Source organism: Lacerta agilis, chromosome 10 (genome assembly GCF_009819535.1).
Source record: "Lacerta agilis isolate rLacAgi1 chromosome 10, rLacAgi1.pri, whole genome shotgun sequence".
In the NCBI taxonomy this organism is placed as follows: Eukaryota; Metazoa; Chordata; class Lepidosauria; order Squamata; family Lacertidae; genus Lacerta; species Lacerta agilis.
The window spans coordinates 22,743,268-22,768,413 of NC_046321.1; the positions used below are offsets into that span (position 1 = coordinate 22,743,268).

Here is a 25,146-nt window from a genome sequence, read left to right on the forward strand (position 1 = left end):
GCATTTTCAACGGTTCTCCATGACTATTTATTTATGACCCCTCTTCTGCTCATAAAGCATCCAGGCTGGCCTACAACACAGATGAAATAGCAGCAGTTAAAAACAGGATCACTGTAAAACCATAAAAAACACCCAAGACAAATATTCCAGTTGGGCGCTGACAGTGGCAGCAGATACTGAGAATGAGCTTTAGCACATTAGTTTTACCTCATTTCAAAAGCATGGGTTAAGAGCTTTTAAAAGTTTTTTTAAATCACATTGGTCCCCTTGAGGGGGAGAGGTAATTAAACGAGTAAGGGCCTTGAGGTTGGGGTATCGTGCCCCCCAAAGAAAGGTGACAACCCTAAAGGGAGAAATGAGAAGTCCTCTTGGTGAGAATTGCAACAGATAAAACTGTGCACAAATAAGTGATGATTATCAACAATAAATTTATAACAGTGATAACACGAATGAAAATAAGCATTATAGTTATAAATTGTTTTCCTTCATGCTAACATACTCTTGTTTAAAAGTGTTTATTTATACATTTCAAGTTATACATTTCATTAGTTTTACAATCAATTTAACATTTCAAAGTCTGACTTCCTTTCTGTGGTTCCTTAAATTTATTTTTTAATATCGATTGCATATCCAAGTTCATTTAATTTGCTTGTTTAACTGAATTAAGCAATCAAGATAACAAACTTTTCATATAAAGGAATGGAAATGGTTCACGGAATAACCTGCAGTTTCATAAGAGTTTACATTTAAAGCAGAACATTAAATTATTAAACATACCAACGTAGCCTACTCTTAACGCGATATATTAGCATTAATTAAATGCGGTTCTAACCGAGAGAGACCAAAAAAACGCCCGTGTTAACAAAACCGATACATATTGCTGCTGTTGCAATACTATATCAGTCATAATATCACCCTCTCGTATTAACACTGAATCCTCCTCATCCTCAATCATGGTTACAGTATTTATTTCCTCGAGCGGGCCTCCCTCGCCGCTCCCGCCTTTTTTTCCCCTCCGCTAACTCCTCGTCCCCAGCGGCCGCTTCGGACCTTGCCGCGGCGCATTGTGGGTAGCGGGGGGACAAGATGGCGGCGGGCGCCGCTGCCCTCAACTGGAGGCGGGTTTCTTCCTTCACGGGGCCAGTGCCCCGATCCCGGCACGGGCACCGCGCCGTGGCCATCCGAGAGCTGGTCATCATCTTCGGCGGAGGCAACGAAGGCATCGCCGACGAGCTGCACGTGTACAACACCGGTAGGGGGTGTGCGGGAAGCGGGGGGAGTGATAGAGAGAGACACTGAGGGAAAAGCAGGCAGGCGGGTGAGTGGTTGTTTCAGGTATCCGGACTCGCGAGGCACCTGGCGTCGCTTTCGCCTCGGCGTCGTGAGGGCGGCCGTCGCCCCAAAAAAGGCTCGTGTGTCTTGTAGGAGAGGAGTTACCCCAGAGGAGAGCGCGGCGGGGCAGAGAACCTCTCGCCCCAACAAGCCTTCCCTGCCGCCCCTAAAGCTTAAGCCGCCAACACCAGGACGGCGGCGGCAAGGGCGACATCTTCCTGGCCCAGGTGCCGGTGCCTGCCGTCTAGCACCCCCCCCCCGGTGGTATTTGCCGAAGGGAAGAGGCAGCCCCGCCGCGCTCAAGGGCATCCTCGCGGGTGGTCTCTAGAAGGAAAAGGAGCAAGACTGAGGCGGCTTGATCCGGGGCAACCCTGGCTGTTATCCTGTTTTGTTTCGTCTCTTGCATGTTCAGTTTGAGAGGCCGTTGGGGGAGCGCTGGTCGGCCGTTGGGAGGGCGGGGTAGAAATCAAAATAAATGTGAGGCATCCTTTGTTCGCCCGCTTGGATGCAGCAGGAGCTGGAGTTTTTCAGCTTTGGGAAAGTGTCGCCGGGGCTGGATGAAGAGAAAGGAAGATGGATGAAGAGAGAGGCTGGGTATAATGTTTCAATGACTTTACCTGACTTGCGTGTGTTGTGTTAGGTGGAAGGACATTTGTTAATATGGGAGTTGCTGACAAAGGGAAGCGAGGGCGTTCTTTTTAACTTTTCCTTCTGTGCCAGCTTTGCCCTTTTAATATACCGTCTTACTACCCGGGATGGAGTTATTTCTGTCCTGTAGCTTAGTGTGCTGTCGGGGCAGTGCTGATCAAATGTCAGTTCATCGGAGTGGGAAGGTTTAGTGGTGTATAATAGTACTGTACTGTATTGAAAATAACAACAATGAACTGTGTTTGGGTCTACCAAAGGTGTGTGAGAGAAAGGGTTTTTGTAAGGCTGCAGATGAGAAAGGATTGAGTGAGGTAGGTGCAAAGAGAATAATATATGGCTGAATACAGTGTTGAGAAGTGGAATAATATAAAAAAGCATGATGGAGCCCTGCCAAATATTTTCTAATCTGTTAGCGTTCATTGCTAAGCTTGCTTTCAAAAGTGTGGGAGTTCTGCAAAACACTCCACTTTCATCGCCAAAGGGCTGTGTAGTATTTCTGTTGGGCAGACAAGCTGCCTTTTCAACACAAACTGACCAGGTTTGTGGGGGGAGGGGACAAATAAAAATAGTATATAAATGTACAGCAAGGCATTATAAAACAACATGGATGTGGCAAAGTGTGACAGTAGAAGGTTGGATGATTGTATCTGAAAGGGGTATGTGTGTGTATTTGAGGCTGCGTTAGAAGATTGTTATGTGGAGTCTGATGTGAAGATGAAGTTTGTGCACCCTGTGGGGATGGTGTGCATATATATAAGGTTTGGAAAGTTATGCTGTGGTGGTGTTTTTAAAACTGAGGAATGGGGTACCAAGCTTTCTGGATGTCTCCTTAGTTCTAGGCCATTGAACAGGTGGATAAAGCTACACAAAGTGTGGGTTGTGATGGTCAAGCTGTCTGGTTGGGGTATGTATTGGCTGGATATGAAGTGGATGCTTGTGCTGAGAGAGCAGAAAGGGAATTTTGATAGAGTTGAGTGTATTAAAAAGTGAAAGGTTTGGAGTTGTCTGTCTATCAAAAAAGTGCTCAGGCACAAGTGAGGATACAGGATTTGAGTTAAGTTTGTTTTGTTTGTATTCATATTTGGAATGAGATAATGTGACATTTAAAATCTGCTGTGAGCTAACATCTGCAAATGAGCAGTGGCATCTTTTATTCCTTGTGGTGAAGATAATTGGCCTGTATATGAAAAGTATGAATATTTAGGAAAAGGAAAGTGGAATCAGATGGGAAGGAATAGGATGTTTTTCAGTTAATTTATTTAATGTAACTGAGTGTTTCCCACTTCTCCTGATACTCAAAATAGTGTTCAAAGCAGAAATACCGTACAAGGAGGAGATAACATGAGGATAATGAGGTGTTGTTAAGACTTCTCCTAACCCTCTTTATCTGACTACAAACCTTTTTGTGATTTGTTTATCAGCCTGTATGTGTTTGGCCCAAGGTAGCTGACTTAGGTGAGAAAATACATCTTACTGATTGGTATTCTTACTTTAAGTCTTATAGATCTTCCGCTTTCTGAATTATCTTTTTTCCCCTAGGTGGAAAGTAAGGAATATTCAGTTATGCTATCATTTAGACTTTCTAGACAAGGAAGAGTTAAACTTTTATTTGAAAATACAGAATCTAAAACACCCAGTTAAAGTGTTAAGTAATGTAGCATCAGTTCCCTTTGTTAAACAGTGAAGTTTCTTCATTGTGATATTTAATATTTAAATCTACCTTTTGGTTTCTTGTTCAGAATAAAAGTACTGTACCAAGCTTCATACCTCAAGCTATATACTCTGTTTACAAAAATGTTATTTTCTGTGTGTTTTGATCTAGCTACAAACCAATGGTTTCTTCCTGCTGTTAGAGGAGATATCCCACCAGGCTGTGCAGCCCATGGTTTTGTTTGTGATGGTACCAGAATACTAGTATTTGGAGGAATGGTTGAATATGGAAGATATAGTAATGACCTATATGAATTACAGGTATGGTGTTGCCTAAGATCACTTCTCTAGTTGAGAAAAAACAAATGCAACCTGTTACATTTAACTAATACCAAGGTGGAATCTGCACACATATAAAAACAGTTCTGAAAATGCTTTTTAGAAAAAGCATTTTTTAAAATACAGCACATTGAATTTTCTGTAAGGCTCACCATCGCCATCTAGTGTCACTTTGTATATTGCACTTAAAACACACTTAAAACGTTTTATTTGCAGCTGTATAGCTGAGTCTCAGGAGAATTATAGGGTAATTTATAGCGTAATCCTATAAATGTTTGCTCAGACTTACTTCCAGTGAAGTATAGGATTGCACTTCACATATCTTATGCTTTTAGCAGGTACCTGTTTTGCCTATGCTAAAAATGGACACATAGTGCTTAAAAACATGTTCTTGACAACTGGTACACACTATATGGTGCTCCCAATAGCAAGTCTCAATCTGGCACTTCATGTGAATCAGCCATTGCCAAGTGTTTATCCTGCACCCATTTACCTTGGAGTAAGTCTCATTCAACTCAATGGGACTTACCTCTAAGTAGAAATGTAAAGGATTACACTGTTAATTATTTAAAACATTTTTATAGCAATAAGTAATCATAACAAAAATAAAACCATGAAACAGTAAGTGATTTTCATGGATTTTAACCCCCACCGTATGTCTGGTAAACAAAAATTATGTTTGTCTTGTCCAGAAGACATTGTAAAGTTGCTGTTAGGCAAGCACCTCTAGGGAAGATCCATAAGCTGGACACCACCACTGAAAATGCCCCCGTTCACAATTCTGTTGACGATAAAATAAGCAAAATCTTATATCACTGGAAAAGGGAGCAGGCCTCTCCATTTGCTTATGTAGATCAGGAGAAATTGATAAAATGCATTAACTGGAGGTTATTCTGTCATGAATTTGTATACATATTTTACTTAGTTAATGCGTGAACTAGAATATCAAAATATGAAGATTCCTCTGTTAAAGATAACACAACCTGATAAGAAAGTTTTAAGTTGGAAAGGAATTTTGTCTCCATGTCTCTTTAACTAAAGAATTCTGTACAACCTGATCTGCTTGAGAGCCTTTTCAGGAGGCTCAGGAGACTCCATGTGGAGGGGGATTGACAGTCCCTTTCCACGAGCATTTTTTTGACCTCTGAGCCACTAAGTGTGACTTGTGAGCAGTTGTAGGTTAACATGCTCCTGTTCTGTTTTCAAGGCAAGTCGATGGCTGTGGAAAAAAATGAGACCTCAGCACCCATCAGCAGGCTTGCCACCTTGCCCTCGCCTTGGCCATAGCTTTTCTCTATATGGCAACAAGTGTTACTTATTTGGTGGGTTGGCAAATGAAAGTGAAGACACGAACAATAACATTCCCAGGTACGCTGATGAAACTGGAACGGAATGTTTGGAATTCATTGTTTGGGACTTCTAATATGTGAACAGTTTAAAAGGAGGGAAATAGTTCTATGGCAATAGTGATTAGAATATAGCATACCTGAAGGATGTTAAAAGGGGAGTCTGTGCATTGAAGAGGAAGATTAGCAACCAGTTATTGATCACCCTAACTTCTAGGACTTTGGATTATTAATGTACATTTGCCATTTAAAAATAAAAAAAACAAAGAATGCTAATTTGTCAGTTAGTATTAATAACTTTTTATGTTGAAACTTTGTTACTGAGAAGTTTTATTTAAAAAAGAATGTGTGATAGTGAGTTTGGAAGGTTGCATTAATCAAATAAAAGCTTTGATGCTACAGAAACTCTTCAAACTGTAATCAGTAAAATCTCAAGAAGTATTACCAGTAGTTTCTCTTTAGTAGTTCTAAGTTGTAGCATCTTTGTATGTACTTCAGTTTGGAAGTTAGTTGGTTATTGGGTGGATAAAAATCAATGATTTTTTTAAATAAATAAATAAATAAAATTGGATTTTTAATATATATATAAATCAGAGTTTTTTTTAATTTAAATTGGATTTTTAAAATAAAATGCTTTTGGAGGAAAAATCTTTCTAAATATAGTCTTCTATTTAAGTTACATTATAGTCCAAAGGCTATTCATCAGGAAATAAGGATTTGTTTTGAGTTTTTCATGTGTGCCAAGACTCAGTCTAAGTTTTTTTTAAATGTTTAGCTACATCAGTTAACAAACATGAATACATATGCTATAATGTTATTGTTTTAGTTTAGCAGAAAAGTTGTCCAAATATAAATAGTTAACTTATTGAACCTCACCATAGTTTCATTATTATCTGTCTATGTATATAACCTGTCTATAGTAGTATAACCAAATCATTAATTTTTGATAGAACTGTAAAAACTACTCTGAAAATTTATTATTCCAAAAATGAAACCTTCATATGGTTGTTAATATTAAGATTATACCAGCAAGAATGAGTCTTTATGTTAAAAAAAGAAAAAAGATTGAAATCACATCCTACTGACTAGTGATTTAAATTAAACCATCCTGATTGGTTAGACTTATTTAAGGCAACTTAAATAAGAATAATACTTCAGGAGGGTAGATAGCCTTAAATCACATTCTGTGTCGGTCCACTGAAATCAATGGTCTTACATTAGTGATGACTAGTAATGCCATTACTTTTAGTGAATCTATACAGAGTTGGATGCAACCCACAGACTAGCTTTGGCAAGTCTACAGGAAAAGAGAATTCCAAAGTAATGTGTGTCTTTTGTTCTTTCTCAAATTTAGCTAGCTCTGCAAAAACACATGCAGTTTTGTAAGTGGGCAATGTTGTAAAACTGTATTGATAGGCTATAGTTTCCTTGCAGTAGTTCCATAAAGAGGTCAGTGACCCTTTTGTTTGTTTCTTTTTAATGTATCTAGATACTTAAATGATTTCTATGAACTGGAGCTACAACATGGTTCAGGTGTCATGGGCTGGAGCATTCCAGTGACCAAAGGAATGCTACCTTCACCCCGAGAATCCCACACAGCTGTTATATACTGTAGAAAAGACTCGGGAAACCCAAAGATGTTTATTTTTGGAGGGATGTCTGGCTGTCGACTTAATGACCTTTGGGAGCTTGACATAGGTGAGTACAGTGAAGTTACAAGTGTGAAGTTTTGTTGTATTTTTACATGCTGAAAACTGATTTTTTTGCGAAGAGTTTGCAACTTTAATTGCAGTGTTGGGAGGCAGCTGTGGAACTGTGACTGCCTTGACTTTGCCTTAGGGTTGTTCAGTACACAGCAACACATCCAAGTTTGCTATTATGTATATTCTGAACAAGGACCTGTAGCTGGGTCTTTGTCGAGTGCATATGTGTGATACCCCCCCCCTCAAAAAAACAGCAATTGACTACATTGAAACTGAATATTTTAGGCAAGAACTTATAAAAGGTGTGAAAAAGGCCGTTTTTAGCGCAATTTGTAGTATTTTCTGACACACTGCAGCAACAGAAGCTGCATTTGTTTGTCAAGAATGTGATAAAATATTCATATTATCTGGTAATGGAGAGTCCATGCAGTGCATTTTAAAATCCTTGTTCACGAGCCTGTATAATTAAAAACAAAATAGTTTTAATTGACGTTTTGATGGGGTTTGTAAATCTTTGTCTAAAAACTATTGCTGTCCTTGCAAAAACGGTCCTTGGAACAAGGTTCATTACTCCAGAATTGTAGGCAGAATCTGGACAGCACAGACATATCATCCCAAGTGTGGTCCTCATATCTTGGAAACATTTACATGAGCAGGAGGTCTATGAAAGTCAATAGAGCCTGTTCCTGAAGATCCTTTTTGAGAGGTGATGAGGCAGTACAAAATTAACAATATTTTGTTTGTTTTGCTGTCACTCTCCATTAAAATTACTTGGGAGCAAGTGAGCACCAGTCCTGGAAAGTCTGTGGGAGATTACAGATTTCTGTAACACCTGAAATTAATTGAGAGGAAATTTCTTAATTTAAAATGTAATTTTATCAAGTAGGTACAAATACTTTATTTGGTATATCTACAAGTCACACATTTTATATATAACCCCTAGTACCTGCATTCATATATATCAAAAGGCTTCTCTAATCTTTCTCAAAACTGCATTTATGCAAAACTGTTTATGCTTAGCTCTTATACAGTGTTTCCTGAAATCTAAAAGATGAAATGCATGATAGTTTGTTGGGTATAGTTCATAAATATTCAAGGAAGTAAATCCTACTATATTCTTTTTGGTAATAACTACTAATAACTGCTAATAACATTTTTGTTTAGATAAGCCTACCTAGACATATAGAATGTTGATGTATGTTTTTATCTGTTGTTACTTTATTCTGTTTTTTTAAAAAAATTAAATAGTTGTTTTTAAATGTTTTTACTAATAATTTTATTGTTTGATTCTCTTTGTAAAGTGTTTTGAGGTGTATACATTTTATGAAATAAATAAAAAATATTCTTTTTCTCTGTCTCCCCTCCGTTTTTCTTAATAGAAACAATGACTTGGTCGAAACCAGAAATTAAAGGGACACTGCCACTTCCCCGTAGTCTCCATACAGCCAATGTAATAGGAAACAAGTATGTCTGTTGTTAAAAGCTCACCTATAGAAAGGTACACCTAGTAGGAGACTGTTACTGTAGTGTTTGTATTTAGGGATCCTGCCTGTGTTCATCTCTGTGAAGTGCAAACAGTGTTAGCCTTTTGAAAAGCTCTGCTACAGGCTGAAAGACTTAACTGTGGAAATTGAAACATATTGCTTGCATTTTTGTGAATGCTTGGAAACTTTTCACTGTTTTATTTGGGAACATTTATCTCTCTGCATTAAATTACCTGAAGTTAACGAGAGCCTGTGACATCCTTTGGGGGGTGGGGGTGGGAAAAGGCAATCCCTTCTATTAATAGTGAGAGCTGCAGTATTGTAGCTTAACAGAGAAGACTTGCCTTGAATTGAGCATAGTATAAGTGACTGCATTAGAAAGGAATTCTGTGATGAATCACAATGTCACTAGAAAAAAAATCTTAAAACATTAATGCTAATAAATGACATTTCTGGAAGTTGCTGTTTATAAGCTGAAATAAAAGTTTGAGATCTGTAGAAAATAAGGCCTGTTGTAGATAAGAACTTGATATGTTTGGTTGTTTCAGGGGCTATTAATGCAATTTTAACACAGCCACAGCCGTATTTAGATATTTGATCCAATGCACCATGGGAGATTGGGGTTGTGCCAGTTGATCCACCTTCCTCCGTTGTACCCATCTGACTCCATCCCCCAAATATTCACACATTGGATGTCCCATATTATAGCTTCTTAGGAATGTAGGCCCACCCTATCATGTGTAGGCCTCAAACCGATTGAACCATATGATCAGAATGCCACTTATGTATGCATGACATTCAAAATGTAAACATCAGAGCAATCCAATAACAGAAAGGGCAGGATTCTGACTTTCCTACCACCATCACTTACTATATGTTGGATTTTATATCTTCCTAGGGCTTCTGTTTAGAGCAAGACAGGGACTTTTGTCTCTAAACCAAAGTTTGAAAACCTGGTCTCCCAGATGTTGGACAGGACTCCTAACTCCTGTGATCCCTCCTATGATTAGCCATGCTGGCTGAGGTTGATGGGAGTTGGAACTTAGCAACATCTGGAAGGCCATAGGAGGTTTTCTACTACTGTGAATAAATCTTCCTAGCTTAATGAAAATCTAGCATAAGTAAACTGTGAAACGCTTATGCTTATGTCTCCTTTGATGGACAGAATTGAGCATCTTCATATAACACTCACTCTCTCTCTCTCTCATTTGTATGTTTCTATGCAAGCGATTGATTAGTTCTACATCCCCTTCATTTCAGTATTGCTACAGTTGCTCTCATGCCATTCACAGAATCCCTGCATTTTGTTATGTTATATGAGCTCCTGTTTCTCTGTCCCAGCTTCTGCCAACCTAGCAGTTCAAAAGCACACCTGTGCAAGTAGATACCGCTGTGGCAGGAAGGTAAAAGGCGTTTCCATGCTCTTTGGCACTCACCACGGTGCTCTGTTGCACCAGAAGCAGTTTTAATCGTGCTGGCCACATGACCTGGAAAGCTGTCTGTGGACAAATGCCAGCTCCCTCGGCCTGAAAAGCGAGATGAGTGCTGCACCCCATAGTCACCTTTGACTGGAGTTAACAGTCCAGGGGTCCTTTTACTTTACTTACTAATCCTATATCCCCCACTCCATTTTGCAACAGATAACCCAACAGATTGGTTAAAGGTGCTTAATGGTTTTATTATGTTGGAATGTATTTGGTGAAACATTCCAGTGCTTGATAATAGATAGCTACAAACAGCTCTTTACTTGTGGTTGCTTCTTGCGATATAAACATGTGGGAAGACAGTGTATCTGCTGAGAGAAATTTTACCATACCTTTTCATTGCAGTACATTATTTCCAATCGTTAAACAGGATTGGCTTTCCATGTGGTTGCCAGCTATAAATTTTCAGTTTCCAAAACTCATTACATGTACCCTGAAATGGTCAACCATGTGATAAATGATTGTCTGTAGCTACATGCTGTTCCTGAGACAGTTTTCAGATTGTGTTTTGTAAGAACACAGATAATTTTGATAGCAGTATGTTAACTATAGCTTTTTAATTATATGTGGCATAGGGGAAGGTGGTGGCAGGGGAGTCAAGTTCTAATTAGTAAATGCAAAGGAAACATAGTTTTTTATTTCAAAAGTTGTCTGAGAAATTAATATAGTGGTTGGAGGGAGTGTGTTTCTGAATACTGGTTATTGGAAACTGCAAGAGAGCAGAATGCTCTTGTGTTTGGGTTCTGCCTGAGGGCTTCCCATAGCCATCTGGTTGGCCACTGAGAGAACAGGATGCTGGCCTAGGTGGACCACTTTCCTCATCAAGCAGGCCCTTCTTATGTTCTTAATAGAGAGAAGGAAATAAAAAAGCTTTAGAAAATAAATTAGCTTGTCTCTTCCCACAACACCCTTATATTCGCAGAATGTACATTTTTGGTGGATGGGTTCCACAGAGCACAGATGATAATGTGTCTTCTCAAGATGGAGAATGGAAATGTACTGGCTCATTTTCTTACCTAAACTTAGGTTAGTATACCTTTGCATTTGTTGTTAATTTACAGAGCAGTCCTCTATACCAAATATTCTGGGGGTGGGATACACTGCTGCTACATGGGCAGAGGGAGAGAGGGAAAGTGGTGGTCCTGGCCAGTTGAGCGCTGGCCGCTTATATGGCCTTTGAGGATAATTTTTTCCTAGCCTTCAATAGTCCTTGAAGAAATGCTGCCCTTGACTTCAAAAAAGATTTCTCTCTGCTGCACATGCTGAGCCAAAAAGGGGCAGGGGGGAAATGCAAAACCAAAACATACAAGTGTGGAGTAAAAATGACAAGCCATTCCAGCATCCTTGTAAACTTCACCAGTGGTCTTCAATTGGGGTGTAACAATGCTGTCCTTACATGAAGGGAACATTGGGAACACACTCAACATCAATGGCAGTGAAATTCCTTGTGCCATGGTTGGTGTTTGTGCCTTTGCCAGGAATGTGGCTGTTGATTGATGGATATAGGATATGGCTTGTGCTGCTCCTTCACAACACCACCGTGTTTCAGCAGTTTCATGGGTATAGCTTTGCTAGTAGAACAGTTCCATTTGCCAGTGTATCTTGTGGCACCATGCATAGTGGGGCTTCTGCCATATCCTCTGTCTCCTCTGGCAGTCAAGTAAATGTTCAGGTTTCAACAGGGAGAAGCAAAATATTTGAAGTTGGAATCAGTTTTAGACCAATGATTGCACTTCAGTCTATTTCTTTATAATAAATGATAGCCTACTTGGTTTTGTTATATACAACCAGCCAGGAGCACAACATTTCTTCAACATCCCAGTCTCTATCCAATTGATACAAACAAAAATCAGCCAAATGGACTCCTTGATCTAAGGCTGACAAGCTAAGAATCAGAATTTACAGAAAAGAAATTGACTGATTTGCATATTCTAAAAAAATCTGTTATGTGCAGAGATTTGTCTTTGAATTTTTATATCTGCTCATATCCGTTTTATAGATGGCTAATTTTACTTGCTGTGCATCAGTAAAATACACTAATGTAAGATTTTTTTAAAAATCCTATCTTTGGACACTGATTTTGATTGTTTTATTTACTAGATACTACAGAATGGATAGGTCTGATAGGAGATTGCCAGGAAGACAAAAATAACCTGTTGCCAGGCCCAAGGGCTGGCCACTGTGCTGTCATAGTTGGCACTCGCTTGTATATATGGAGTGGCAGAGATGGATACAGAAAAGCTTGGAACAATCAGGTTTGCTGCAAGGATCTTTGGTATCTAGATACTGGTGAGTACCTGCTTAATGCTTCTCAGTTGGTTTGTTTTAGCTTGTTTGAGCGTTACATGCATTTGGTTTTTCAGAACTTTCAAAAACTGTTATTGGGCAACTGAAATTTGTAAGGATCATCCTTATTCTGGACGTCCACATTTAGGGTTGATTTAAACATAACATTATCAATTCTCCAACCCAGATTCTGTAAGGCTGGCTGTGACCAAAGGTTTCTTTTCTCACACAAGTAAGTTGTAGGCAACTTGGTGGCTGTCTGTGGACTGGAGTGTTTGATAGGTGGTTAGTTGCCTATTACTTGGGTAAGGAACCTGTGCCACATTTGTTCTGCAATTTTCATTTGTGCATATACTTCCCAAAGGGAGGACACAGCCCTAAGAAAGAAATGTCTGTAGCCTGATAGACAAAGCCATGATGTGGCTAAAATCCTAATATCCCTGGATTTCTTCAGTTTGTTCTGTCCTACCAGTTTTAATGAGACACATGCAATCTTAACAGTGTGTTTTATTGACAAAAAGATGGTTATGGTTGGGGTTACAGATAGAAACAGTTGCAGCATTATATTTCTTGGCTTTGCTTAACAACCTGTTGGAACATAGGCTTTTTGGTATCATAGATAAATATTTTGTTGAGAAATCATAGCCTTTCCTAAAACACTGCATCCTAATGGTAACTGGAGCTCATTATTCTCCTTTAAGAGAAACCACCAGCACCATCACAAGTACAGCTGATCAGAGCTACTACTAATTCATTCCAAGTTAAATGGGATGAAGTTCCTACTGTTGAAGGTTATCTTCTTCAATTAAATTTGGAGATGCCAACACCTGTTACAGCTGAAATACCTATTAACATGGCACCCGAAGCACCATCACCAAGTGTGCAAGGTAAGATACTCCATTTTAAAAAATTGTTTATAAATAATAGGTGCAATCTAGCTGCAAGGCTATTCTTTCAAAGGCATGAATTGTGTTAATTTTTGAAGCAATGTGCAAGTAAAGTCATTTCCCCCTGCTATATCCCCAAATGCACTCTGTGGAGAAGATGGAGTAGCTGATCACCATGTCACCCTTGCCTTGCCTTGTGTCATTTCATGTCAGTAGAGCAGGAATCTGACTGATTCTGTTACTTCCATAGTTTCAGTCAGGTATGGGAGCAAGTAGAGAATGCTGATTCTTATTGCTCCTTATACCTTATAAATGTGAAGGAAGAGTCTGCACTGTGCAGCAATCCTTCCAAAGGGGGAAAAAATCAAGGGTGGGGGAAAATAATACAATATCGTTTAGGCACTGAGCTGACGACTCCTGACTTACATTATGTTTCACTTTCGAATATGTTGTTAAGAGAAATGGAGGTTTTGATCGTAGAGAAAATTATTGTCTTTCTGACATTGATGAAGACTGAAACAGCATTTGTGTGATAACTGAAATGGAATAACAGCCCTCAGAGCACCTAAAAGCTTTTGTAAGATTCTGCTGTTGGTCATGCTTACATTTACATGAAAGATGGCTCTTCTCTCCAGCAAAGCCTAAAATTAATGAGTATCATCCTTCCTTCAGGAATCAAGCTGGATCTTCACAGCCAAACGCTCAATAAAGTCCCAAACAACGTAAGTATTTATTTGTGAAGGCTATAAATAAGAATAATTACTTTTGCTTGCCTGGATGGACAATGGATGTGTGTGTGTATAGAAACTAGCCTACTGTTTGCCACTGGCATGTGGCACCCCCAAAGGTTACCCAGAAGGGAATGTGTCCCTTGAGCTGGAAAAGGTTCCCTGTCCCTTCTTGGGTGCCTGCTAGGCACATCTCATTTAACTTGTGCAGGGGCTGAAATGGAGGCAACATTGACTCAATGCACTGATTCATTACTACACAAATCAAAGAGCTGACATTCTAGTGTGGGGAGAAACAGAATATTTGGTAGAGCTCTCCCTGCACACTGCTGCTTCCAGCGTGTGAGACAGACTAATTGAAGTGTGCAGCAGAGATGCATAAATTGAGAATTCTGCCAAAGTTGCTCTTTCTGTCCAAGGAATACTTTTGATTGTGTCTTAGATTCAGTGGGTGAGATACATAGTATTGAAGGGCACCCTCAGAATTGAGGGCTATGCTGTGAGAGCCTGGTGAAATATAATTATTATCAAATAATTGCTGTTACTATTCTTCCATGTGTAGGTGCAAATTTCAATTTCAGAAACTAAAGTAAAGGTCCCAGAACCTGAAAATGCAGAGAAAAACCATTCCACTTCCAAAGAGTCCAGCACCTCTTTAAGTTTACCTGCTAGCACTTTAGGTAAGAAGAACCTATGGGGCAGCTTATATTTTATTATTTATTTATTTCATTTATATGCCACCCAGTGATGCACCTTGGTGTCTCAAATTTCAGTGGCACCCTGTGCGACACCAAAATCTGCCTTCCCGCCTCTTGCCTTCCATTGGATATAATAGTGGTGGTACCTGCTGTGACGTCCCAGAAGCTCCATGCCTGGGGCCACTGTCTCAGTTGCGCTCACTTAGAGCTGCTTTTGTACTACCTTTCAGTATACATGGAAACATACCATATTGGTCCAAATATAAGCTGCACTGGAATATAAGCTTCACCTTTAAAATTGGAGGGGGAGCAAAGAAAAAACAAAAAAATCCCCAAATATAAGCTTCTCCCTTCTTCACTGTTCCTGCCTGCATACTGGGGGGGGGGGGGGAAGAACCGTGCTGCGTTGCCAGCAGCCTTTCCCCTTCCCTGCTCTCTACCTTCCCAGCCTTGGGGGGGGGGGGACTACGCACAGGGCAGGCGCAGCTTCACTGCGCTCCTGGCGCTGTTTGCCCTGTGCTCCTGGCTGCATACCATAAGGTCGTGAATATAAGCTGCACTTTAACTTTTCACAGTCAAAATTTGGGGGGGAAGTGCAGCTTATATTCCGGCCAATACTGTGAGATGCACTTGATGATATAAGCAGGACAAGAACACATGCTCAGTTTAATAAATGAAAGTGAAATAAAGTTGAGTTGAGTGAAAATAGTCCTTATACAAGGGCAAATGCTCTTTTGGAGGATGCAGTTGGGCTTTCCATAGCTATGAGAAGTAAAATAGCCTGTCAGTTCAGGTAATAAGAGACATTTCCACACATGGGAAGCAGGTTCAAAAACAAAAGTTTCTGTTTATCGCTGAATACTTTTCCTAGATAATATGAGAAAATGTCAGTGATATTGATAGGAACTGAGTTATTAAAATCTGGCTGGAGTAAATGTATTTGACATGGTATTCAGTAGAGCTTGCTTATCTTGTCTGTTCCTGAACAGCATCTTTTCTCCTGAGAACTCCTGCCAGAGCTGTACTGCAAGTTCTTCTTGGTGTAATTTAAAAAACCAGCATTTTTAAAAAGGAGATAAACTGTGATATGTATCATTGGGCCCATGTGCAAGGCCTGCCAGGGATTGTCTTACTGTTAGACAGAGTGAGGCAGCCATGCACTCAGTAATATATATTAATTCCAAACCATCATACCTGTTGCTTCCATTCTGCATAGTTATATACTCTCTGTATAATTATATATACGGTGGTACCTCCATTTAAGAACAGTCCTGTTTACGAACAATTCGGTTTACGAACTAAGCAAAACTGGAAGTAGTGTCCCGGTTTGAGAACTTTACCTCAGTCTAAGAACGGAATCTGGACAGTGGAAGGCCACTGGCAGCGGGAAGCCTCATTAGGGAAAGCGTGCCTCGGTTTAAGAATGGTTTCGGTTTAAGAACGGACTTCCGGAACAGCTTAAGTTCGTAAACTGAGGTACCACTGTATTTTCTATTGATACAGTGTAGTTTTATGGCTTCCTAAATTGAAAGTCAGCATTAAGCTATGTGTGCATTACACAAAACAGGATTGAACCTTTCTTTTTGAAATACATTTGAACAATAGCTGCTGAAAGCTTTATTTGCTGAAGTGTTTTTCCTGAATTAATAATAATTCTTTATATCATTTTTTCTAGTTAAAGAGATTGCTGTTCCCCCAACAAGAGTTGCTTCTGTTAGTCCAAATGATTCAGCTATACAATTGCCTGTAAGTACATGAAATTTTAAAGTAAAGGATATTGCCAGTATCACACTGGCGTATTGTACTTGTTCACATAAGTTTTGTTACACCTGGACATCATGATTTTAAATATACGGCCCAACAGGATGCACACTGCCATCTCTCCATGCCTGATTCAGCCCTCTGGAAGTGTCTTCTGCATAAACCCTACTGAAATGAAAAATAGTTAAGCAACAGCAACAATTTTATTATTTATAAGGCAATGAAAACATAACATAAACAATAAAACAATATGAAAATCATTTTACAACCAATTCTAGCAATTACTGTAAAATATAGTCTTCAATAGGTGGTGGCATGTGCAGTCAAAAATAACAGCCAATATTGCGATATGGGGGGGAGCACCTGGGTAAATGAGGAAGTTTTTCACCTGTGTTGCAAACATAGAAGGTACATATTGTAGGAAGGCTGTTCCATATGGGTAGGTGCTACCACTGTAAAGTCCCTCATTTAAAAGATTGTGGTACCAGCAAGTGGGCCTCAGTCTGCTGATCTCAGTGTGCAAGTAGCTCAACAAGGGAGATGGTGTTCCCTCGGGTAGCATGGTCCCAAGTTGTTTAGGACTTATAAACTAACAGTAGAACCTTAAACTTGGCTTGATAGCAGATGGGTAGTCAATGCAGTTTGTTCAAGACAGATGTTACATACACAATGAATGCTGCTCCCTTGAACTGCAGTTTCTGAACCAGTCTTAAAGGGCAACCCCAGTTATAGTGTATTGCAGTAATCCATTCTTAAGGTTACATGGATCACTGTAGCCGAGCTATCCCTGTCCACTAACAGGTGTAGTTGGCAAACTAGCTGAAGTTGGTAACAAGTGGTAAATATCAGCAAGGACATTCTCTTGTTTGTGAAGTAGCTTAACAAATGATGGCCTCCAATTCTGAAAAATATATGCAAGGAAATAGGATTTTAAAAAATGTTTATATTGGTCCAACCAGCAGAATCCATGGAAGAGAGCAGATGTTTATTTTTTTCTAGTCATCAAAATTGAAAGTCAGAAGTGTTTTTAACTGAACACATGCTTTTATTCTAAAATCTCAAAAAAATATTTTGTATAACTTGGTCATTTCAGTGTTTTTCTAGAAACACTGCCTTCTGCAGATGATAGTGCAGGAATGCTGTCAGTAAAGCTGTAGCTGAACAAGGCAATTATGGAGTCAAGTCTTGCCCTGTAGGTCTGGAGAAATCCTGCTTTAGGCAACTCATGCAGCAGAAGAGCAACTTCTAGAGAGAAGGGGGCAGATGCAATTTCTTGTTGTGCAGACCATCCATACTCTAATGAAACTTGTTCTCCAAACCACAGAAAACTTCACCACCAAAGCAGAATGCAAGAAAAAAAGCACGAAGGTGGTATGATGTTGGCATTTTTCAAAGCAACAGTGCTCTAGTGAACCAGTTCTATTTGTTGCAGGAAGAAAAGGCCATAATTTCCAGCAAGGTAACTGTTAATTTCTTTACCTACGTATTCTAACATGACTTTCCCCCCCGTTTGAACTTTTAAAATTATTTTTCTTAGTATCTAGTATTCATTTATTTATGTCTTTGTTTAATCTGCTTTTTGGGAACCATGCTCTACAAAGCAGCATGTAAGATATGTAAAATAAAAACGCAAACCTCAATATAATATAGAGTAAAATGTTGATTTTATAGGAATTTCAATATCCATTCAATAGGCAGACTGAATATCCATTGGTTATCTAGCTGGATCACTTTAGAGTCCCACACTCAATAAACTATCAGCCTAGATTTTGTACAGTTCAGTGTTTTTTATTTCATATCTATTGCCCTGTGGTTTTCGCATTATTGCTGTTTTATTCTTGCAATTGTTACCTGTTTTCATGTCCCATCCTCCTGCCCCCTGAGTTACTTTAAGATCCCCAACTCCTAGGATCTCCTAGAAAGATTTGTCTGCAAGCACAGCCAAAGTTAATCACATTAGAATCCCACTTATCACAATGGGAAAGGTTTAAGTATATGATCAGTTGCTTCATTATTATGATTTTTTAAATATATATTTTTATTAAAGATTTCTTGGTTTACAAAAGTATGTGCAATGTCTCTTTTTTCAAGTTACATTTTCTACAGGTCAGTTTCATTTGTTGAGACATTAGTGTTACATTAGGAAGAAAAGGGGGAAAGAGGTGGAGGGGCCATGGTGGGTGGGGATGGGGTCAGTTGCTTCATTGACATCAATGGGTTTTGAAAGCATTCAGGTTTGCCTGAACTGTGCTCCTTACATCTTTAATATTGCTAATGACTTCTTGTACAAGGAAGCTGAACATAGCAGGCATTCAGGGTTCACCATCTGCAAAGGAACAGCATGCTAGTTTCTTTACATTATTTTAAGAAATATGGATCAAATTAATGTTTAATTTCTATGTATTTGTATGTTTTTTTAAAAACCTAGGTAGATAATGCAGATATTCCAAACAACAGTTTACTTAAGAAGCAGGATCTTGCTCCTGGCACTTTATACAGGTTCAGGGTTGCGGCAATTAATGGCTGTGGCGTAGGGCCATTCAGTAAAGTCAGCGAATTTAAGACCTGTATCCCAGGATTTCCTGGAGCACCTTCCATTGTCAAAATTAGCAAGGTAAGAAATGATAGTCATGTGGATTTGTGTGTTGTTCCATGCAAAGCTAAAGAGGCCACTCTTAGACCTCACAATTCTTGGTAAAAGTCATTGATGGCAATATAAGGTACACTGAGCAAAGTAAGCAGACTTGGAATTGAAATAAGTAAAAGTCAGGGGAGGAAATCTGGCTCACAGAACTATACCTCAGAATGCATAAAATCTTAATCCAGTTTAGCATTGTGGCTGACAGCATGAGCTGTAAGCAAGAAGTCTTCATATAAATTTCAGGTCAGGCATATTAACTCGTTGGTTGGCCTATAGATGTGAAGGCCCGAAAAAACCCGGAAAAATTCAGAAAAAACTGTTTCCCCCCCGTTTTTCCCCTGAAGCCTTTTTTGTTTTTTTTTTTCCAAAAAATTGAAAAAATAAAAAATAGATTATGGAATGTTTTATTTTAACATGATGAATAAAGCATTTTAAGATAAGGGGTTCAAATATTTTATAAATCATTTCTAAAAAAAATATGTATGGTATCAGATTATTCTAATTTCTGTGAGGACAAGCAAATCCTAGGTTACAAACTGAACTCTCCAATGCAAGAACAAGATACATTTCTTCCTTTAGGATGTGCTGTTGTCACCAGAAAAGAAAAAGGTTTCAGTTTTGTTTTTGCATGCTTGTGGTATGCATTGGTTCTGTTCCTCTTCACTAGGCCTCAAAGCACTGAAAGAAAATATAGAGCAACAAAAGGGCTTGAAAATATATACTTAATTACAGCTCAGAAAATGATTCTGATTAAATTTCATGCCCATTCATTGAAACTTAGTCCCACTTCCTTCTTCAGTTCTTTTTATGAGAATGTTTTTTTAAATACTGTGGAGAGGAAATATAATTGTTACTTCTGGATTTTTAAAAATTGTTTTGTGGAGTTTTTTTTTGTTCCACATAAACTAGTAAACAGTTCAGGAGATTGTTGCTCCATTTGTTACAAATACAAATAAATATTATTTTAAAAGTAAATTCTGTTTGTAATAATTGTTTGGATACACTATATTTTTAATATGCTAGTTGTGATAATTTTATGCCCATTAAAATTGTCCATAGTTATATTTTATGTTTCTAAAGTAACAGAATGACTTTCAATCTGGAAAAGAAAAAAGAAGTGCTAATGTAGCATTTTTTTCAATTTTTCCGAAAATTTCTGTTTCCCCCCGGAAAAAACCCGGGTTTTTTCCAAGCTTCAAAATTTCCAGAAATTTTACATCTCTAGGTTGGCCTTAGGCAAGATGCTGCGCCTCTGCCTGAGCCCCATATCTGTATTGTGTAATATATTATTACATTCTTTCCAAACTTAGTGCCCTTCAGATCTTTTGGACTACTGTTCCCTATCATCCCCAGCCAGCTTAGCCATATTGGCTAGTGCTGATGGGGGTTGTAGTATAAAACATCTGGAGAGCACTAGGTTAAATAAAAGAAGCTTGTATTATAATATAGCTCTACCATTGAGGATTACTAGAGAATTACTTAGGAAAATATATATGGGGCACTTTGTGCATTACGAACACTAATTGCCCATTCTCCTAGGTTGGGGCAGTGATAATTGCCTATCCAGGGTCTTGAGTTCAGAATCGAAGCATGTGCTCTGTGTTTCCCCCTCACTACTGAGGAACCTTAACCTGATTTCACATACCTGAAATTAAAGGAAACCGCCCTGTGCACAAATGGCTGGGTACCCTAAAAACTCTCTTCTCCCAAATTAAACCTGAAATACAAATCTTATTCTGTATTGATTAACTAATGAAACTTTATTTTTTTTTTATAAGAATTTATTGACCTTTTTCTTATAACAGCATATACCCACACCCACACCTACAATTAAACAAATACAAAACAAATACACTGATAAAACAAATACAAACAGTGTCAAGTTTTCTTGTTGCATCTTTTCTTTAAAAAGAAAATTTCTATTTCCATATCTTGACCATTGACTTCCCCTGCCCTTTCTCCTTCGAGTTGATATCCTTAATCTATTTTATAACCATTTCTCCTGAAATTCAAATTCAATTATATAGTTACACACAATTATATATTCAACATTTAACTAACAATGCATCATCGTAGTAATATCTCATCATAATTCTTCTTCCATTAAAATCTTCACCAATCATTTATATCATATCTATCTCTTCTATCCTTTAAACTGCTGCTAATAACATAGTAACTCAAAATATCTCCTTTCATATTCAAACAAAAAATAAAACAGAAAGATTGTTGACAGTATTCACCCTCCGATTTCAAAATTCCATGACAGGCTACTTCAAATTTTACTTAGTGTTTCACCCCACACCCCCTCTGTCCATTATTCTTCTCCTGGTGGCATCAACACTGAATTTCCCTGTAGCTTCCCTCTCCAAGCGTCCACAGATCCAGGCACAGTCCAAAACTCTCCTTGCCACGAGCTCCAGGATGTCCATCTCGTCGTCTCTCAGCTTCTCCGGTTCTTTGTAGCATTCCTTTTCTTCTTGTAAAAACCATAATTCTCTGTCCCTGGCCCCCGAGCTCACACCTCGGGGACTGGATATAACAAATCTTACCGTCGCCTTGGGACTGCCACCCCCAAAAGGCGAGTTTCTTCTCCGAAGTAGCTCACTCATTTCTCTCCATCTTTCCAGACATCCTCTCAGCTCTTTGGCAAGACTTTCTTCCAAAGTGTTAAAAGTTTTAAAAGCCTCCTCTGTGGGCAATTGGTTCTCTTTCAGACCCCCACACAAGACTTTGACTTTCCTGTACAGCAGTTCCACCTTCAAAGCAGTGAGCCTCTGTTCGTCCGTTAGTCCAGAGTTCAGTACCAGTTCAAGGACGAAGCCCAGCATACTGGTAGAGGGGGAGGAAGTGGGTATCAGATTTCTACTCCTGCCTCTCTGTTCGTCGCCATTTTCCTAAACTGGAGCGCAGATACCGCAACTTTAAATGGAGATATTTTCCACTAATTTACTTCCCAAGAAAAAAGTTTGCCAGTCTCATGTATCAATTTTAAGTACATTGAAACAGTTCTGTAGCAGCAGTTACTCAAATTGGTTAGCTTCTTTAACTCGAAGGGAAGAAGGCAGGCTGCCTTTCTCCTTCCCCCTGGATCGTTCCAAAAGCTCAGTTTCTGGTCAAATTAATTACTCACGACCACCGGGTTCCTTTGGCTCCATTCTTCAAAGGTAGAACTAAGACGCTCACCGCGGGCTTTGTCGCCGCATTTGCATCCCGGTTGGGGCATATCCCCGTAAGCCCGGCTCCGTTGTCCCTTCACCCCCACTCCCCCTTTACAGGGGGGGCAAGGGAAGGGTTCGGAGCCTCCGTGGGCGCAGCCGGGGAGCCCAGGGTGCGGGACGCTCTTCCCGCACCCCAACCGGAGCCCCGCTTTGCGGTTGCGGGGCTCCTAACCCCCGGGATGGATCGGGCGCCTCGCAGCCGAAGCAGCCCCGACCACCCGCTATGGCGTCGCCAGCCGGAAGTAACTAATGAAACTTTATATGCTCGTACCTGCACAATGTGAAATTAATTTCCCGTTTCCCCTCAGAGTGCAGATTGTATTCACCTTTCATGGGAACCTCCAGTTTCGCCTTCAGGAAATATCTTGGAATATTCTGCCTACTTGGCTATAAGAACCACCCAGCTGAATGAAAATCCTCATCAGCTTATGTTCATGAAAATCTATTGTGGCCTTAAGACCTCATGTACAGTGACTGCTGCCCAACTTGCAAATGCCCACGTTGATCACACATCCAAACCTGCCATAGTTTTTAGGATTTCAGCCAAGAATGAAAGGGGATATGGACCGGCCACGCAAGTTCGATGGCTCCAAGGTAAAGGGGGTCATTTATTCAGACACACTGACTTTTCTCTATAATATGTACAGCTTGTTTGTTTGTGGGAACTTGTTCTTTAGTAATACATTTGTATAATTGTCAAGTCAAAATTAGCTACTGGCATTTATTTTATGTTTGGAAATCGTGAGACACCGTCCAAATGATTAGCTCAACATAGTCAGGCTGTTGTGGATTGCGCAATATCGGTTGTGGGTTGCATCAGCATTGGGCAGATGTGTAAAACAGAAGGGCCAAAGGCCACTTCTCTGACTTTATGCAGCCAACTCCCGTCTCTGTAGGAACATCTGTTTATCAACAGTTCTAGTTGCCTTTCTTAAATTGGGTGTCTTGGCACTGGAAGAGATGCAGCCAGTAGCTGCCCAAAGGATCAGAGTGTTGGAACACCACCTCTATGAGGAAATATCTCTATGGGGGGGGGACACACATGATAAGAGATAATACAATCATGCATGGTGCTAAGATAGATATATATAGATATAGATATATTTACCCTCTTCCTAGGAAGAGCATTCCACAACAGGGGATTGCTTATGAAGATCTGGGGTTGTGGGAGAAAAGGAGGAAGCGGGTAACTGCATTCGAAAGAAAGCACTGGGCTAAATATGTATAAAAATGTTTACCCACAGTTAACATAGCACTGTGGCCTTCAATAAAAAACAAAAATGCCTCACGGAGTGATTTGAGGCGTGTACCCCTGACACAGAGAAATGAAAGGTGGGGTGTCAGTGTATCATTGCATGTAACGCTTTGGCCCCTAGAAGACTTTCACAGGGCTAGGAGATGGAAAATAAATCTCCTTTTCATGGGGCTTCACTGTTTGTTATGATTGCAAGCTGGCATTCGCAGGGTAGTAAATCCAGACTTTAAGTTCAAGTACTCTTGATATTAAGTGGTTTATCTGTATTGGGTTGAACATGGCTGTTCTGGATGCTGGAAATCTAAAGCAACTTTTTCCTCTTCCTTTGCAGAAACGAAAACATCAAGTTCAAAGTAGAAATGGCACATTGTGCTGCAAGTTGTGAAATAGCTGTTAGCTGTCATGGCATTTTGTAACTCGGTCAGATACTTCATTTGAGATTGTCTTAACTTCACAGCATCAGCGTTGTACAGTCTTGCAGAACTGCACCTGTAGTGGCTGCATTTTTCATACCACTTTATCTAGTAAGGTCACTTTAGAGTCCCGCGCTGATAACTCAGAGGATTACATATGCATCTAGATTTTTGGAGAGTCTTCCTTCCAATAGCTCCCAACGCATAGATCCCCAGTTGCATTAGCTTCCAACGGATATAGAAGGGCTGTAGCTCAGTGGCAGAGCATTTGGTTGCATAAAAAAGGACTCAAGTGCAGTTTGGCATCTCTAGAGAGAATTGGGAAAGACTCCTCTCTGAAGAGCCCTGTCAGTCAGTGTAGACATTATTGAGCTAGGTAGACTAATGGTCAGACTCAGTATAAAGCAGCTTCCTGTGTTCCTAGACGTAGATGCTCATTTTATTTTAAAATTTGCGGAATTTAAAAAGCTAGAACCATTTTCAAAGAGAAGCCCATCTGAAAGAATAACTCACAAGCTTGTGTTGAGTTCCCTTTGAACTGTTTTTAAGGCAAACCTACAGTGCTTCTAGGTGGAGAATTATTACTATAAATGGGCTATTCAGATAACACAAACGGATTATTCGCAGTGGATTTTTGTAATTCATTGGATTTTCCTTGAAAAGGGGGAAATCAAGGTTTAAAGGGGGGATATGGGCAGGCACTTTGATGCCTACAACATTGTGTGGACACTGCAAAAAACAACAATTTGCATGCATGAGAATCCCACAATAAATTACCTGTCTGGAAGCATAACCCCCAGAGAAGCTTAACATACAGTTTGGGGGGTTCATTTGGGGAGGGACTGAAAGAAACGCTTCCCCAAACTGGTTATTTGCACATCCTTATGAATTGGAGTCCATAGAACTCTTACAGAACATGTTCAAAGATGGCAGTAAATATATCACATTAGAGATGCTGAAAGTAAAGTATTTGTTTTGCAAACATAACAGTAATTGCTTTTATATATTTAATGCTGATAGATTGAATCAAAATTTACCATATAAGCTTTTTCACATGAATGTGAATTGTCTCCTTTTTTCCTATCCCGCTTTAGTAACACAGGGGTTGTTGCAAATACACTGCTTTCTTTCATGACCTGCGTACAGGCACCATACCAGACACAACCTTGCCCATACCAGAAAATTAAAAATCATAGGAAAGTTTTATGTGTTTAAATAAAATAAATATCCGTAAGTCTGGCAGGGTATGCTGAGATTCTCCGTAATTTGTGGA

General features: G+C 39.5%; 1 protein-coding gene across 1 annotated transcript; it reads left to right on the plus strand.

Annotated features, from left to right (window-relative positions):
• The first annotated feature begins 1,052 nt into the window (after positions 1 to 1,052).
• On the plus strand, positions 1,053 to 24,298 carry HCFC2 (host cell factor C2). The gene is made up of 15 exons (XM_033161429.1): positions 1,053 to 1,252; positions 3,803 to 3,951; positions 5,177 to 5,337; positions 6,805 to 7,013; positions 8,398 to 8,482; positions 10,909 to 11,012; positions 12,087 to 12,275; positions 12,974 to 13,159; positions 13,832 to 13,881; positions 14,450 to 14,567; positions 16,261 to 16,331; positions 17,671 to 17,805; positions 18,775 to 18,960; positions 22,514 to 22,799; positions 23,792 to 24,298. The coding sequence occupies exons 1-15, from the start codon at positions 1,087 to 1,089 to the stop codon at positions 23,815 to 23,817; spliced, it is 2,121 nt and encodes a 706-aa protein (XP_033017320.1). The 5' UTR covers positions 1,053 to 1,086; the 3' UTR covers positions 23,818 to 24,298.
• Positions 24,299 to 25,146: the final 848 nt, after the last annotated feature.

What these genes read in the sequence shown, in the direction of transcription:
- HCFC2 (XM_033161429.1), top strand. Translation starts at nt 1,087, where the DNA reads ATGGCGGCGGGCGCCGCTGCCCTCAACTGGAGGCGGGTTTCTTCCTTC. An exon ending in ACGAACAATAACATTCCCAG is followed by an intron (nt 5,338 to 6,804) that starts GTACGCTGATGA and finishes TAATGTATCTAG; the next exon opens with ATACTTAAATGATTTCTATG. An exon ending in TCTTTGGTATCTAGATACTG is followed by an intron (nt 12,276 to 12,973) that starts GTGAGTACCTGC and finishes TTCTCCTTTAAG; the next exon opens with AGAAACCACCAGCACCATCA.